This window comes from Callorhinus ursinus, unplaced genomic scaffold (assembly GCF_003265705.2).
Source record: "Callorhinus ursinus isolate GAN/ISIS: 27379988/994484 unplaced genomic scaffold, GSC_fseal_2.0 scaffold54, whole genome shotgun sequence".
In the NCBI taxonomy this organism is placed as follows: Eukaryota; Metazoa; Chordata; class Mammalia; order Carnivora; family Otariidae; genus Callorhinus; species Callorhinus ursinus.
Window position 1 is genome coordinate 12,894,348 of NW_027397116.1, and position 17,906 is coordinate 12,912,253.

Here is a 17,906-nt window from a genome sequence, read left to right on the forward strand (position 1 = left end):
AAGAAAGAAAGAAAGAGGGAGAAAGAAATAAGGAGGGAAAGAAAAATATGAATCCCCAGCTTATACCTCCTGCCAGGAAACTTTTTCCATTTAGTTTTGCTGCTTTTGCGATCTGTTATGTCTTTGAAGATACAATTTAAAAAATTATTCAGTTTTCTAGTTACTCTCAATGGAAGTGCTGCCCTACTTCAATATACTATTCTACCTGGAAACAAAATCCAAATGCTCATTTGATGATTTTTATTTTAACACACTTTTCAAGGAAAAATAAAAAGGGTAGCATTCCAGTGTGAATTCCACAAATACAGAGAAACTCAGAGGATTTCCTGGTCTAACCTATCTTACACTGTGCTATGAGATAGGAGTTGTTTGGTTTTTATTTTTATTTTTTTTATTTTTAAAAAAGATTTATTTATTTATTTGGGGGGGAGGGGCAGAGGAAGATAATCTTCAAGCAAACTTCCTAGTAAGTGTGGAGCCAGCGCAGGGCTCTATCTCATGAATCTGAGATCAAGTCCTGAGCCGAAATCAAGAGTTGGATGCTTAACTGCCTAGCCACCCAGGTGCCCCAGTTTGTTTTTTTTTTTAAATTTAACCCTGGGAAAACTACTATATATTATAATTTATCTAAAAGTGCTGTATTTCATACTTATTTTTAAACATCAGATGGTTTACATGAATAGAACAAGATAGATGTCTCACACATGATCTGAGTATTCTATTGGGAAAACTAGAAAGATAAATTTGAGATTAGAAATTCATTTGGTTTATTCCTAGATATATTATTGTTTTTTGTGTAATTGGTAAATGGGATTTATTCCTTAATTTCTCTTTCTGCTGCTTCATTATTGGTGTATAAAAATGCGACCGATTTCTGTAGATTGATTTTGTATCCTGTGACTTTACTGAATTTGTTTAACAGTTCTAGCAGTTTTTTGGTGGAGTCTTTTAGTTTTGCTAAAAAGAGTATCATATCATCTGCAAATAGTGAAAGTTTTACTTCTCCTTTGCTGATTTCGATGCCTTTTGCACTGTTGATGGGAATGAAAACTGGTGCAACCACTCTGAAAAACAGTATGGAGTTTCCTCAAAAAGTTAAAAATAGAACTACCCTATGACCCAGCAATTGCACTACTAGCTATTTACCCAAAGAATACAAAAATACTAATTCAAAGGGATGCATGCACACCAATGTTTATAGCAGCATTATCCACAATAGTCAAGACAATGAAACAGCCCAAGTGTCCATCAACTCATGAATGGATAAAGATGTGGTATATATACAAGGTGTTTTATGGAAGTGCTGAATGACTATATTGTATACCTGAAACTAATATTACACTGTATGCTAACTAAGTGGAATTTCAATAAAAACTTAAAATATATATATATATATGTATATATATATATATAATAGGAAAAGAAATTCATTAGGTTTTCCAACAATTTCAAGGGGATAAGGATCTTTGATTCTAGTTTTTCCTGTTTATATAAATAGAAATATCACTAAAATTGAAAAGCATTATTTATTATGCACTATTTTGATCAAAATATATGTTAAGAAATCATAAATTCATTAATCTTTCCTATATCTATTTACCTATCCTTTTATTTTATAATTTGGTGGTTCTACTCTGAAAAACAATGATGTTTTGTTTTAAAACAATCATGTTGTTTCTTATCTGATGTTAGCTGCGGACTGTCATATATGGTCTTTATTGTGTTGAGATATGTCCCTTCGGTGTCTAATTTGTTAAGGGTTTTTATCATGAATGGAGGTTGAATTTTGTTGTTACTTTTTAAGTATGTTTGGTTAAATTAATCACCAGAAGAATTATAATACCCAAGCATATAAGTCTGACCTCTTGGCAGTTAAACCTTTTTTGCCCACTTGAAAGTCACTCTAACACTTTTGACTAAATACTACATAATTATACTCACCACACTCTAAGGATTTTAATTATTTTTACTCATGTGTTATTATATGTATTTTTATCAGTATTTTTAATTTTATGTTGAGATATCCTTAATCTTTTATTAAAATTCAATGTTTTATAAAATGAAAGCTATTATAGGTTATGCAATCAGTAAGAAACAATATTGAAAATGTGTATAGGTACTATAAAAATTCAGAAATAACAAAAACCAAAACCCACAAACATAAATCAAAATTGATCTAAATTTGATTAAAAAAATCAGTAGTTAAGTGAAGTTGCACATTCATGAGATTCATGGTATAGAACAAATGCTCTCTGCATTTTTCCTCACAAATGAAACTCAGGGACCACTAGAAAAGTCTAGAGAGATATCAGAGAAATCAGGTGATAAGTTCTTATATTGAGAAAGGCAAAGGCTTTCTTTCTTAAATGACTAATACATCAGCTCAAGAGCAGGTGAGGTTCTAGTGACGATAATGCATATTAATACAAAAATCACCATATGTGCTTTCAGTAAAAATACTGAATCAGTGGTAATAGAAGTGATATGGATGTCTATTTGAAAGAATAATAATAATAAATTAAATAAAAGGCTTTCCAATTATGTAATCATGTTCTCTTGCAAAAGGATAAAGTAGTCATTTCAATATAGTATTTATTTTGGCAAAGTTTAAATGTTACATTAAAAGTTGTCTTACCTGATTCCTCAAACTCAATGTTGTAGGCTTTCCAGGTTTCAGTTATTCGAAGAAGATTCTCTTCCATGGCTTGAATGTCCATGGAGGGGCAGTTGCATTCTGGAAATTTGGGACCACACTGACACCAGCAATCATTGTCCTTGCAGATAAACTCTCCCTCGGAATTGCAAGCAATGTAGCTCAATGCTGCTTGTACAAAACGTTCCTGAAGATAGTCTGGAAGGAGGACTTGTAGCCCTTAAAGAACAAACAAACAAACAAAAAAGCACATACTTAAAAAAAAAAAGCATAACACATTTAAAATATTCAATAAGGGCTAATAATTTAATATATAAGTTATGGATTGAAAACTATCAATAGAAAATTATCTAAGCCAAAATAAAATTATTTAAGCCTACAAAATTGCAAACATTTGTAATTCTTTTCAACATATGATGACTCTATGCACTGTTCAATCCCAGAATTTATAGAGCTGTTTAAACCCTCAGATTAACTGATTTTTAAAAAATTTACTTAATTGCTCACTATTATTTATTTATTTATTTATTTATTTATTTATTTTAAGTTTTCCAGTTAGCGTACAGTGTTATATAAGTTTCAGGTGTGCAATATATTGAGTCAACAATTCGATACACCACCCAGGACACATCAGGAAAAGTGCACTTTTTAATCCCCATCACCTGTTTCACCCACAACCCCTCTTGTAACCATCAGTTTGTCCTCTATAATTAAGTGTCTGTTTCTTGGTTTGTCTCTCTCTTTTTTTTCCCCTTTGCTCATTTGTTTTGTTTTATAAATTCCACATATGAGTGAAATCATATGGTATTTGTCTTTCTCTTTGGCTGTTTCCCTTGTTTAGAATATTTGGTTATTTTTACATAATGTAGACTGAGCCTACCTTCCTAAACTTTTAAAAAGAGACATGCATTTATTTCCCACCACTTGATTTCAAATAGTTTTCAATATTTTCATTTTACTTTCAAACTGTCAGCCCACATTTACATAGATATCATAATACAATATGTTGTGGCATTGGTAAGAGTGTTACAGATGCTGATGGTAATGCTTACCTCATGTCATTAACAATACATAACTTTTATGACTCTCTTGTTCAGGAGTGATCACTAAGACTGACTACAATGAAGCAGATGGATTGATTTCAGTTGTTTCACAGGTCATGTCTTGGCCATATTTTAAGACAGCCCTAGAGATAGGATTCATCACTTTATATGCAAATTTAGTAATGTTGATGTCTCTTAAGAAAAAATTAAAAAATGAAGATAGGGCTATATGATTAATATTTAGTTTTCTCTACTGGTTTCACATATATTATGATATTTCAAGAAAATATAATTCCAATTTCAGCATTTCTTTTTACATAGGAAAATTTAATAAAATAGCTTAAATGTTCAAAGTGATCAGTAAAAAAAAAAAGCATAGAAGGAAAAATTTGGCGAATACCTAATTGCTATTTATTACAAAACTTAATATTTACAATTATGTTTATCTCTATATCTATCTATATAACTACCGATCCCTAAAAAAAGAAAACTAGCATTCCGTAAAATCACACTAAAAATAACAAGGTTTCTTTTTGTCTGGAGACAGACCACTCAAAACCTTGTAATTTTTTAACCAGACCAGTAACATGAACAATATTGATACTTAGAGAGATAACATCCATTGCCTTGGTAGATAAGTCAGAGTAACTGGAAGCTCTCTTAGGGATTTTTTTTTTTTAATGTACAAGAACAACAGAGTAAAAATACCAATAGGAATGTAATTACAGAAGGTCTGCTTGGTGCTGAGACAATGCTTAGGGAAGCTGAGTTCTGAGCCTAGGATGTGCAATGAAAGGAAGCATTTGATGAAGGGCACAGTAAATCATAAATGATAATCTAATGGAAATTGCACAAATAAAAATATACAAATTGGAGTTAAGAAATAATCGATGGATTTAATAGCAGGTTAGAAAAAGCTGAAGAGATAATAAGCAAACGAATATGTCAGAAAAAATATTGAACACAGAATAGTAAAAGATAGCAAAAGAATATAAAATACAGAAGACAGTATAAAATATATACAGGTCATGACTGAAAGGTCTAAAAATATATTTAATGGAACCTCAGAATAAGAGGTAAGAAGGAAAAAAGCAATATTTGGGGAATAAATGCATAAGAAATTTATAAAATTGATGAGATATCAAGAAAATTGTAATTTGCATCACAGAAATTTATGTTCTAGCAAGACAAACAACAAAGTGAAAATGGCCAGCTGACCTGTGCTCTTCAATGCTGCTTTGCTCTTTGTACTACCTAAAATAGTGTGAGAATCTAAGGACTCCCTTGGACATGATAAAGTGGCCACCTAAAATGTTCATCATCTACTAAATAGACCAAGAGTATGTGATCTGTTGCATTAAAAATATTTCTATTTTAAACTAAAAATATTATATTTCTTTATTTACCAACAAAGTCTAATCCTGGCCAGAGCAGCAAGATGCTGCAGCACCTGGATTACAGGATGAGGGGCATCCTGCAGCACAGCCCTATCTTCCCTGGCAACTTCAAGTCTTTCACAAGCATATGAATTTGAAACTCTGGGACTGTAATGAGTTCAAGCCAAAGAACTCAAAATAAGCAGAAAGAGAAGAGAACCGAGGCGGGGGTCTGGGGCTACTTCGGGGGTAGGACCTGGTCTCAATGACAGTAGAGAAACCTCCTCCCAAAGATAATGACATTGCCCCAGTGTCACTTGCTAGCTGCCAGGGGCCCAGGGATCGGCAGAACTGCTGGCTGAGGATTCCCAGCTGGTGTTCCAATGCCCCAGGCTCCTGTAGGACTCTCTGGGCCAGTCCCCCCCGGGGGGGGGGGTTGGGCTATTGCAACAGGTGATAACCCCGCAAGGAAGAGGCACTGTTGCAGTCACTGCAAATACTTCCATAGCTAGGATTTCAGGGACCCCAACCCAATATACAACTAGCCAGTTGGGGATCCTCTGCCATCTATGGGCCAAGGCTCACCCATTCCAGGCATGATGGGCCCAGCACCTGGCAGGAAGCCTCCCATGCGTCCCCCATTGGGGATCACCACTGGATGAGGAACTCCAATGCACATGCTCCCTTCAGGATGCGGCTCCCTCCCTGGGGGATGCTAGCCTTCTTTGACCCTTGGCCACAGAGTTATGAAAGCAGCTCCACAAAAGCGAGAGCCTGATTCCCCAGGGTCATGTTACCACAGACCTGTTTGTTTGTTATGCCCTTGTTCTTGGTTTCTCACGGGATTGTCTGGTTTCCCCTTCAGGGTCCCCTCCCCCAGGAATGCACCCACCAAGGCCCTAGACTCATCTTGGCCCTCCTCAGCTCCTTGCCTGTATCCCGTAAGGCTGTACATAGTCCCTTTCCTTCCTTGTGGCCTGTGAAACTAGTTTATAATAAACTATTAAGAATATCAAAAAAGGAAAAGAAAAGAAAATTTGTTCCAATACATCAATAGAGAAACAAAATAGGAAACAAAAGAGTTTTATGAAGCAATATCATTCTGTTTTTATTATAAGCAAAAATACATAGTGACCTATCATTAACAATTACGTTAAATCTATTTGATAATAAACCAGTCGTTTGTCAATTTTTTTGAAATAAAACATTAGGAACGAACTGGATTTGGAAAAGTATTTGTTACTTAATCATATGAATCATTCACATCTCAGTTTCTGGAACTTTTACCAAAAAGTTATTACCAAGACTCAATAAATGACTTTTCATTACTCCTTTACCTTTTCACTCAGAAGTACCTTGTTTGATATGTTAAATTCATAAAGGGTTGAAAACATTGGAATATTATTAATCTCAAAACATATTTTCTAATACTTCCTTAAAAGTTACTTTTTTCATATATATTACATATGTCATCAATAATTTGGAGTTGTAGATACACCTTTTTCAATTTTTGAACTGTTTATTTGTAATCTGGTTGGCAAAACAGATCTCAAGTTCAAAGAAACAGGCGAATCTAGCTTACTCACTGCCAGAATACATTTGATTTCATTTATTTAAGTCAGAATGAACATACTATGTGCATCTCTTTGACATCTCATTTCTGAATGTTAATTCTAATATAGTTAAATCAAGGAGTTTTGTTCTGAATTTCTTGCTTAATGTTTTTACTTTTAATAATTCGTATTGATGCTTTCTTTGCTCTGATGAAATTCTACTTTGAGACACCAATGTTTCCAATTGCCACATACAGTGACCTAAAATCTTTTATACCCTTCATGTATCATGGTAACATTGATCCAGAATCTAATGCTTTGCATTTTTCTTTTTAAGTGGAGAAGGGCTGCTATTAAAGGTGGGGTTGAAAACGTGACTCAACATAAATACTTAGACTATTATATATATAGATGAAGTTTAAGAAAGAACACATGGGAAGTTGAGGAGTCTGATATTGATTTCCTGAGATTATCTTTGGAAAGGTCTTTGTACCACAGGTATATAAATAAAATTGTAATAGACAATTGAAAATATAAGCCTAGAAAATAGAAAAAGAGAAAAAAATAGACGTGCAGATATCTGCGTTACTTACATAAATTGAAAAAAATAGACACAATAATTATTCAAAAGAAAAGTGTTGCTTCACTTATTCCTATGTTAGTTTTTTTCAAGATATATAGGAGATTGAGCTTTGTTTTTATAATATAATATTCTGAAAACTAAGCACAGTGCTTCACAAACAGTAAAAATTAAAAAATCATGTTAAAAAATTTTAATAAATCAATTAAATAAGCATCTTTTTGATATAAAGATTCTTTATCCTTTTTGATGAATCTTAATATTCTGAGGGCAAGTTGATCCATACATTTAAAAAGGAGTAAGTAATAGAGAATTACAAGTAATATTGGTAGAATGCATTTGTTTAAATTAGAAACAATATTTCAATAACTTTAAATCTAAGATTGATAATGAGAAATTAGATGGCATTTAAACTTTAAATTTTTAAGTACTTCCTTTGTGATTTGTATACAATTCAAAATAGATGAGATTTATTATTTATCATAAATTTAAATAACCCAGAGCTTTTACATTTTTCAAAATCGAAAAGTTGAGGTAAAATGTCAGAATTTCTGGAACTTTTAAACATTCTTATGTAAAACCGAATAATGTAAATGCAGCTCTAACTTACACAATTAAAAAAGGTAGACAAGAGAAACGGTAGACTAGAAAAGAATAACAAAATTATCCCTTTGATCAGTCACCTTAGCTTAGACAATGTGTCCTCAAAGATTTTTCTGAACTCCTTCAACTAGTACATGTTTAAACGTGTATTCATAACCTTTCGTACCTATATGAATAAGTAAGTACACACACCAATAACCTATTTGGGGGCAGTATATATCTGTTGCAAGTTATTTAAAAATCCTCTATTGAACTATCTAACAAAATATAGGAATAGAAAAAAAGATAAATTATTGCCATTATCACATAATCCGTCTTTATAATGGGAATATAAATATTTTGTTAATATATTCTCAAATATGTTTCTATCAGAGGATAAACGCAGTTCTAGCTATCATATTAGGTTATATTTAAAATGTCAGCAGTTCATGCTACTGTGTACAAAAGTATGGTTACAACTTTTACTAGAATCTCAGGAAAACGTCAAAACCCAGACAGGCCAATGAAAAAACTGCTACATATTGAGAAAATGATTACTCTACGGAAGTAAAAATATTATCACGATACATTTTCAATTACTATAGATTACCGATTTTAAGAAGTAAAGTGAATTTTGACATTTCCTTTATACGGTCTAGAATGTTAGTATCAGTTAAAAATTAGGAAGTCAGTCTTTTATGAGAATTTTAATAGCCTAGTACTGCATATACAGCTTGTTTACAACAAGAAAAACAACAAGATGAAGAAGAAGAAAAAAGAAATCACAACTGGATAATTGTTATCCAGACTGATAGAGAATTAATGAAGTTTTAGCCACATACCTTGCAACTGAATCTTATTCTCAGGACTCTGAACCAGAACAGAACTGACAGAATCTAGGTTGTCATAGTTACTGCAGCCAAGAGGACCAGTCCGTGTTTCTGTTACCTGACAGACAAAACATCAACTTTATTATATAAATCAGAGTTTACCATGTTCTTTTGGCTCAATGTAGTTGTCACACACTGATATTATATGTCTGATGGTAAACATCACTGAAAGGCCTAGGATCTGATACATACCAACAGTACACACCCCTAAGCACAGAGAAGACAAATAACTCCCTTTTTCTTCAATTCCATTTTCTTCCCTTTGGCCAGGCATAAATCTTTTCAGAAAATAACAGAAGCCCTCTTTGGTCAAAAGCATCACTCACCTAAGGTCATTGATTTTACCCAAAATATGACAAGGCCATGCTCCTTCAGATAGAGAGCAAGTTTTGACTCATATGACAATTGTTTTTTGTTTGTTCATTTTTCCTCAATAAATCAGACCTATCTGTCAGGCTTCTGTCTAAAAATGGATTTTATTATCTTATTCTCCTTAAAAATCTATAGTTTTCCTGTCTTACATGGTGCCACCAAAGTCCAAACGCTTCCGCTTGGCTTCCATCTGCTGCATTTCTCCCCAGCAGGCATAAATTCCTGTCCAGCTGGACACGCTTAATCCTATGCCTTTGCTCATACAACATCTTCCATACACCATCCTCCATCTTCATCCCTCTTTGCTCCTATTTGACTAATTGATTTTATCTATCCTCAAGATGAAGCACATTTTCAAACATCCACACAAAGTATTCCTTAATGACTTTCACTTGTATTTTTCTCCATTTTTATAAACTAGTTTGTAGTGCTCAGTTTTAGCACTTACGTATGGAGTCACATATTGAGGACTGATATTTCCAACGGGTGTCTTGGGGAGTATAATATGAGAAGATGAGGAGTTTAGTCAATTATGGGAGACTGGAAGTTTATCCTCAGTATGACTTAAAAAAAAAACATATTTTAAAGCAGGGGAATATTGTAGTGATCTTTGTATTTTAAAAAGATACTCTCCACTCAACAACTAGAATGTTTTGCAAAAAATAATTCAGATAATTTCATTTCACCATTCACAACTCCACAGTGGTCTTCCATCTTACTGAGGGTAAAAGCCAGAGCCCTTCCTAGAACTAAAAAAAGTCACATTATCCAATTATCCCTCTTACTTCTCTGAACTCATCCCCTCTCCTCTTCTCCTAGTTTACTCTGCCCCAAGCACACTAGTTCTTTGCTCTTCCTTGACCATATTAGTTATCTTCCTGCCTCAGGATTTCTGACGTGCTGTTCCTGTGTCTGGAATGCTCTTCCTCAAAATATTTTTGAGCTCACTTTTTCACTTCTTCCAGGTTTTTGTTCAAATGTCATTCTCTTAGGACTCTTTGGACTAACCTATTTTAAATGAATATACCTCCCCATACTTCCCTCCTTCAACCATTATTTCTTTTCCTCCTTACTTTGTTCTACTTTTTCCACAGTAGTTATCAGCTTCTAACATGTTGTATAATTTACTCATTTATCATGATTACTGCTGACACTTCTCATTGGAATGCAAGCTCCACAAAGTGCAGGAAATACTGCCTATTTTGTTCACTACAGTATCCACATCACATATTAGGTTCTTGTATAAGCCCATGGGCATTAACTAGGAGAAAGAGAAGGAGACAGTTTATTTTTTTTATTTTTTTAAAGATTTTATTTATTTATTTGAGAAAGAGAGAGAGTGAGAGAGAGAGCCCAAGAGGGGGTAGGGTCAGAGGGAGAAGCAGACTCCCTGCCGAGCAGGGAGCCAGATGCCGGACTTGATCCCGGGATTCCGGGATCATGACCTGAGCCGAAGGCTGTCGCTTAACCAACTGAGCCACCCAGGCACCCAAGAAGGAATCAGTTTAAAGGGAAATCATAACAAAGAAGACATTGAGGCCATTATCTAGATGATAAGGGCCTGAAGGAAGCAGTGGCAATAAGATTTATCTGAAGAAGATGGACTATGAAAAACAGATCTGGTAAGATTCTGAAACACTGAAAATATACACAATGGAGAGAGGGAAAGCAACTGAGGTTTCTAGCATAAGTGATAACAATAAGATATGTTGCAACTAAGCTCCACTGTGGAGAACATGTAAGAGAGCTTGGCTTTGAGCATTCTGACTCTTAAAGGAATTAACATTCTCCACTGGAAACATCCAGTAGAACAAGTGACCCTGCCGATCTATTTCTTAGAATTTATGTCAAAGATGGGATCACTAACGTGGGAGTCAAAAACTTATAGGTAATAATCAAAGACAAAAGGATGGATATGTCAGCTGAGATGCACTGAGTGAATGTGTAATTTGTATCATGACAACTCTATCGTAGTTTGTAAATAACAAGTTGTTTAGAATAATGAATATTGACTATGGGTGCATAGCAACAGTTGAGAATGCAGTTTATCATGGGGCAAGGCAATACTTTTCCCCTAACATTACACCAACTTTGTATATACTCCCTACCACTGTTCTCTCATGGTGATACTGACCATCCCTTATTTTGTTCAGGGGAAATCATTTCTAATGTTGATATATATAACTTAAATGTATGTGTGTGTGTATAAATGATATTTAAATATAAATGCTTATTAACAAAAGTGTAAAAAGAGGATTAAAGGCATCAAAGGAAATACTTAGGGTTTAAGGTAATTTAAATCTTCATGTTGTCCTATCAAGTAGTCTAACTATTGTCCCCTAATACACACAAACAGACACACACCACAATCATATAAACAAACTCCAGTATTTGTAATTTTAAGGGAAATTTTAAAATAAAATTGGCTTCAGGCACACACTTATTGACATGTGAGGTCTGGGAAAATGGAAGGCAATCTTCTAACCTTTGAAAGTGGATAAATAGTAGTAAGTCCATCTCTGTACAGACTTCAGTTATATTAAGTTACTGTGTTATTGAGAATCAATTGCAGGAAATTTAAATGATGAGCTTATTAATTTAGAGGCTTGAATCTATCTCTCTATCTCTCTCTCTATCTATCTATCCAGATTGCTTTAATCTGGCACCTTTCACAATATACAATAAAAAAATCTATCATGTCCTATATATAATTTTATTTTTTCTTTATCATTTGCAACTGAATTCACTGAAAATTGTCTGATTTAATATAAAAATTCACAAACTCTAGCACAGTCAATAATGCAAACCCCTTATTTTCAATTGCTTTATATTTAAGGCCCCTATATGTCTTACTAGCATCAGCACTAATAAATACGTCCACACTTATTTTGTTTTTTCGATACTAATGAAAAATGAAAAGAAAATAATAAAAGCCAATTTATTGTACAAACATTTCAATAGACATGTTAACTCTACCAAAAATGCAGTTGTGCCACAGACAGCTTGAACTTTTGTTCATCAGCTGGTAGACGAACATCTGACATAGAGGTTTTCATATATAATGTAAGAAATAAAGACTGACTCAATAGATAAACATAAAAATGAATAAGGCTGACAAGAATTCAGTACTGACAGCATTCAGTGTTTTGGGAATTGATGTATCAAATGAGAAACCAATTGTTATTTATTTATTTTATTCATCTATTGGAAGGAGGATGTTGAAAGCAAGGGAATGTAGTCTTTAGGATCCCAAAATGATGCCCTTTCTGAGGTGTTACTGTAGTTTATGATTGGGTCTGAGCACCATGAGGAAAATTACATGTGCTTGAGGGCCTGGGAAGCTGAGGGACCTGTGTGGATTCCGCAAACATGGAAGATAGGACCCAACCAGCTATAGAAAGTAAAATCGAAACTTCAAGATCTATTAAGGACAAATTTGTCTTCAAAATATAACAGATGTGTTCTTTCCTTCTATAACTGACTTATCAGAGAGGAGGGGCACTTGGGTGGCCCAGTCGGTTAAGTGTCTGCCTTCAGCTCAGGTCATGATTCCAGGGTCCTGGGACTGAGCCCCGAGTCAGGCTCCCTGCTCAGTGGGGAGCCTGCTTCTCCTCTCTTCCCCACTCATGCTCTCTCTGTCTCTCTCTCTCAAATAAATAAATAAAATCTTAAAAAATATATATCAGAGAGAATAAAAGATCCTTTCAACTTTTCCTATATTGTTTCTATATTGTTTCATTAAACTATTGCCTAATATTTTCACAGTTGGAAAATTTTACACAGTGTAAAAGAAAAATGCGTAGCCTTCCTAATTCAAAGAGATGCCTTGCAGTAATTATATTAACAGATAGTATAGGTTCAAGTTTATTTAGAGAAAATAAAATGGTACAAATAATTCACTTGGAAATAAACAATCTTTATGATTTTCTATCAAATTTCCCTACAGTCTTACATATTCTAAAGATGATATAATGCCACAGCAATGCACTGGAGTTATGAAAATAATTCAGCGAGAACTATTTGAAGAAAAACTATCTGAAGCAAAAACACTTTTTAAAATATTAAAACAGTGAAGCAAGTGGGACAAAAGAAGAGCCAACAAACAGAAAAACATAACACATTTCTAAATGAAAATAGTACTATTAAAGAGTCCATCATCTTCACACTCAGACATTATATATTTAAAATATTTGCAGTCAAAATCATCGTAATGTTACATACTTTGAAGAAAATAGACTAAAATAAACGTGTTCTGGTCACTATCCTAGCTCCACCGCTTACTATAGGGGAACATATTTAAACTTCAAGGTTCCATTGGGTGGAATGGCTAAAATTTTCTTACAGCCTAGTGTGGTTGGGAAACAAAAATGAGATAATCTATGAAAAGTGCTTACCACAGGCCTGGCCCACAGTAGTTATTTCAAGGCAAAGGTAAGGTATGTGTAAATGTTTACTATTAAAAGCAAAGGTACAATAATATCTCAGCTCTTGGAAACTTACTGGAATTACCCATATCCCACCTCTCAATCAAGGTTACAAGATCATAATACTTCTTCTGTTATCAGTGCTGAATGTTAACACTTTTCTTTGTAGATAGAGAAAAGGGGCCTGAATTTTAAGCCATCCTAAGTCAAACTCACCTGTGAATGAAACTAAGTAGAAGTTTTTTTTTAAGATTTCATTTATGATGTATGTACGTATGTATTTATTTATTTTTAAGAGAAAGAGTGAGAGAGAGAGAAAGCATGCGTGAGCAGACAGAGCGAGAGGGAGAATGAGGAGTAAGCTCCCCACTGAGCAGGGAACCAGGCAGACACTCAACTGACGGAGCCACCCAGGCCCCCAAAACTACACAGAAGTTTTGGACAAGATCACATCAACGTGCAATTAGAGCACAATATAGTAAGAATAATCCACAGCAAGACTAAGCTAGAAATAGTGATATTAGAAAAAATAGGCAGTTCAATTACACAAAAATCGCAAGAACAACAACTAGAGTGAAAATAGGAAACGTTTTCTCATCTGTAGTACAGAAGACAAAGAGTCTCTCAAAACAAGTATGATTATATGAGAAAATTTTTATCCATGTTGAGTGAAAAAAGTAAAAGAAAATGTATATATACTTTGTAAAATTATACACACACATCCATTATATACAGCTGTTGAACCTGATATTACTCTAGACTTTTTCAAAATGAAACAGAGTATTAGTTTACCATTTTGACTAAACCGATTATTGTTTATCAACAACTCAATAAAATCCATGATCATATGAATAGTATATCTCTTCTTGCAAATCTATAAATGCACATTTTTTAAAAAAGCTTGTAATGTTCCTGGAAACTTTATCTGGAATAAATAGGAAGACTTTTTTTTTACCTCTTAAACTACAAAAAAGACAAGAATATGTTTATTTTCCATTACAATGACTTGTCATCTATGAACTATTTATTGATCATGCAATAAGAAAAAAATATAGAATGGCAGTATCCTTGTTTGTCCTAATGTGTCATTTTTAATGACACATTAATAAATATTTATCTTGGAAATTCAAGCAATGAAATAAAACTACTTTTCTCTGCTATTATCACATATTTACCCACTTCTGTTTACCAGACATGAAACGAGGAGCAACTGCTGTTCAAGACCATCTTTTATTCATAGGCTAAATTTTCATGTACTTTACAGCTCTTTTATAGCTCTTTTCTCCTAATTTTTTTAAAAAAATTCATTTACTTCAAAGTTATATTAGAGTATATTGAAGTAGTTTATGAATCATTTTGTATCACCATTGATTATGCATATGAAACAATAGAATATTGATAAGTACAGTGTAGCTCATTTACAAAGTTGTACCTAGAGTTATTAAAAAATCCAATGCAATTCATTTTTAACGATCTTAAAAAGTTATATTTATGTTGTTTTCTTTCAAGGCCACACTTATGACTATTCTATAATCTAAAAGGTAAACACATGATAACTCAATCTTCCACTAGGAACAAACTAAGCATCCTTATTTTCATTTTTATTTTGTTGAGTACGTATAATTCAAAAAACACCCTTATTTCACATTTATTTATAAAAAGCAATTAGTCTTTTCCTCATAAACTCATGTATGAGTAGCAATAAAAAGCACTATTTCCCAAGGGTAGAAAATTGTTTGAGGGAATAAATATACTAAGAATTAGGAGATTATGCCTCTCAAGATATCTTAATATTATGATCCCTTATCTTACCATAAAGTTTTCTTTATGTTTTATTATGGTATTTATAAAATTACACTCCTCTGTTTACATTATTTACTAATTTAATTATAAACTCTCTTTCATAATTGCACACAGTACTTGACACATGGTAAGAATTCAATAATTCCAAACTAAGTTGGTGGGTAAATGTCTTATTTTTTGTTAGAAAAAACAAAAGAATACTTAAGTTGATTTATTAAAGTTTTCTGAGAACCTCTTGAAGAAAATGCAGCAGGGCAAGCATATATAAAGTTTTAGAGCTATCGGGAGTCTTAGAAATCATCCAGCCTCAGCATTTCATTACACAAATGAGCTGTCTGGAGCCCATGGAGGTTATAGAGTTAGCTTGGTATCATGTAAGTAAAATTAGAGCTGGAACTGGGTCTGAAACCTCCTGACTCATCAATCAAATACCCATTCTGAACCTCATCCTGGCTTTCCAAGCTCTATATGTAAGCTTTTTAAAGCTCTGCTTGCCTTGATCAATCTAATTCCTTCTTCCTCTCCCTTTCACTCTCTCTCTCTAGCAATATAGTTACAATAAATAACAATTTAACTGGTCTAGATTGATGTAGAGATCAGTTAGAATGGTGTAATATCTTGGGTCATTCTCATGAACAATAAATATTGCCATGAATGTACTGGTTAATATAAGTTTGATCGAAGGCCAAATGAATTACCTTTTATTCTTCTTTTTGAATTACCTTTTATTCTAAATATTAATTTATTAATGACTTGAAATATAACTTCCCACATATTCTTAAATTACTCTACATTAGACGTTTAAATAATAAAATACAATTGTTGGTTAATTTTTATTATGTCCTAATATAGGATCTTTTATAATTGTATATGGTTAAAGCTATCAAACTAACAAAAACCTTTAGAAAAAGCTGATACTAAATGTATATATAAATACATAAATTTATATATAGTATAATATATGTTGTAGTCAATAATATATAATTATATAATAATAGGATACTAAAACATAATTTTATATGTATAACTATATGTTTTTAGATATTATATAAGTCATAATTGTATAATAATTCTGTCATATTTTTCATTTATGATATATAATTATATGACATTATATGTGATACTTGATTATAAATTTTACATAATAATTAGCAATTACATACATGTATCATTTCTGTTTTTTCAAATGTGAATACTGAGTTTATTTATTTATTTATTTATTTATTTAATATTTTATTTATTTATTTGACAGAGACACAGAGAGAGAGGGAACACAAGCAGGGGGAGCGGGAACGGGAGAAGAAGGCTTCCCACAGAGCAGGGAGCCCGATGCAGGGCTCGATCACAGGACCCTGGGAACGTGACCTGAGCCAAAGGCAGACGCCTAATGAATGAGCCACCCAGTCACCCCCAAATGTGAATACTGAGTTTAAAGATACTTTTACTATTTATTTTTTTCTTCTGTCAGTCATTAATTCGTATTTTACCACTTTACTGAGCACTTAACATCAAACTACAATTCAATGTAGTCTGAGTTGTTTATCATGCTGCAATATTTCTGGGGTTTAATATTTAATTGGGAAATGAATTTTCAAATGTATTGTTAATTACAAAAAGCATATGAAATGTTCATATTGGAGAAAGATATTCTGGTAGCAAGGACTTCATTTATTTTTAAAATTGCTTTATTACTTATAGTGAGTTTCGTGGGAAAAGTATAAATTCATATGCAAAATGCTCTGTCAAGTGAAAAATACATGAGTGTATCAATACTAAATTTAATTGCATCTTCACACAATAATACACATTACACTTAGTCCATTACACACAATTAATATCATGATTTAAAATATATTTGACATTGTCAATATTTCTTGAACCTGCTCTAACCATTTAATAGAAGTTTAAAATAGTACATGATGTATAATCAATGCCCAGATGACTCATATCTTTACATGAAAAGCAGAAACACAAATCAAATACAAATTCAATGTAAAGGAGCAAACACCATTGTTGAATTATTTATCTATGCAAATGACTTTATGCTGAAAACTATTTCTCCTAATTCTATTCCCCATAACTTCAATAAATAACACACTTTTAAGTATTAGAATCATCCATTTTTAGGACTGCATTTTTTCTTTTTTTCTTTTATTATGTTATGTTAATCACCTTACATTATATCATTAGTTTTTGATGTAGTGTTCCATGATTCATTGTTTGTGCATAACACCCAGTGCTCCATGCAGAACGTGCCCTCTTTAATACCCATCACCAGGCTAACCCATCCCCCCACCCCCTCCCCTCTAGAACCCTCAGTTTGTTTTTCAGAGTCCATAGTTTCTCATGGTTCATCTCCCCCTCCGATTTCCCCCCCTTCATTCTTCCCGTCCTGCTATCTTCTTCCTTTTTTTTTTTAACATATAATGTATTATTTGTTTCAGAAGTACAGATCTGTGATTCAACAGTCTTACACAGTTCACAGCTAGCTCACCATAGCGCATTCCCTCCCCAATGTCTATCACCCAGCCACCCTATCCCTCCCACCCCCCACCACTCCAGCAACCCTCAGTTTGTTTCTCAAAGTCCATAGTTTCTCATGGATTGCATTTTTAAAAGCTATCTGGAGT

At 33.2% G+C, this 17,906-nt stretch overlaps 1 protein-coding gene and 1 pseudogene across 3 annotated transcripts in view; one reads left to right on the top strand and one right to left on the bottom strand.

Moving 5' to 3' along the window:
- Positions 1–17,906, bottom strand: part of BRINP3 (BMP/retinoic acid inducible neural specific 3) — a 390,160-nt gene that overhangs the window by 126,185 nt on the left and 246,069 nt on the right. For all 3 annotated transcript variants that reach the window (XM_073884043.1, XM_073884044.1, XM_025892239.2), the window contains exons 5-6: positions 8,630–8,735; positions 2,636–2,872 (exon numbers count right to left, since the gene is read on the bottom strand). In XM_073884043.1, coding sequence (XP_073740144.1) covers positions 2,636–2,872; positions 8,630–8,735 — 343 coding nt within the window. The remainder of the gene's footprint in view (positions 1–2,635; positions 2,873–8,629; positions 8,736–17,906) is intronic.
- Positions 5,126–6,047, top strand: LOC112839306 (small nuclear ribonucleoprotein-associated protein B-like; annotated as a pseudogene).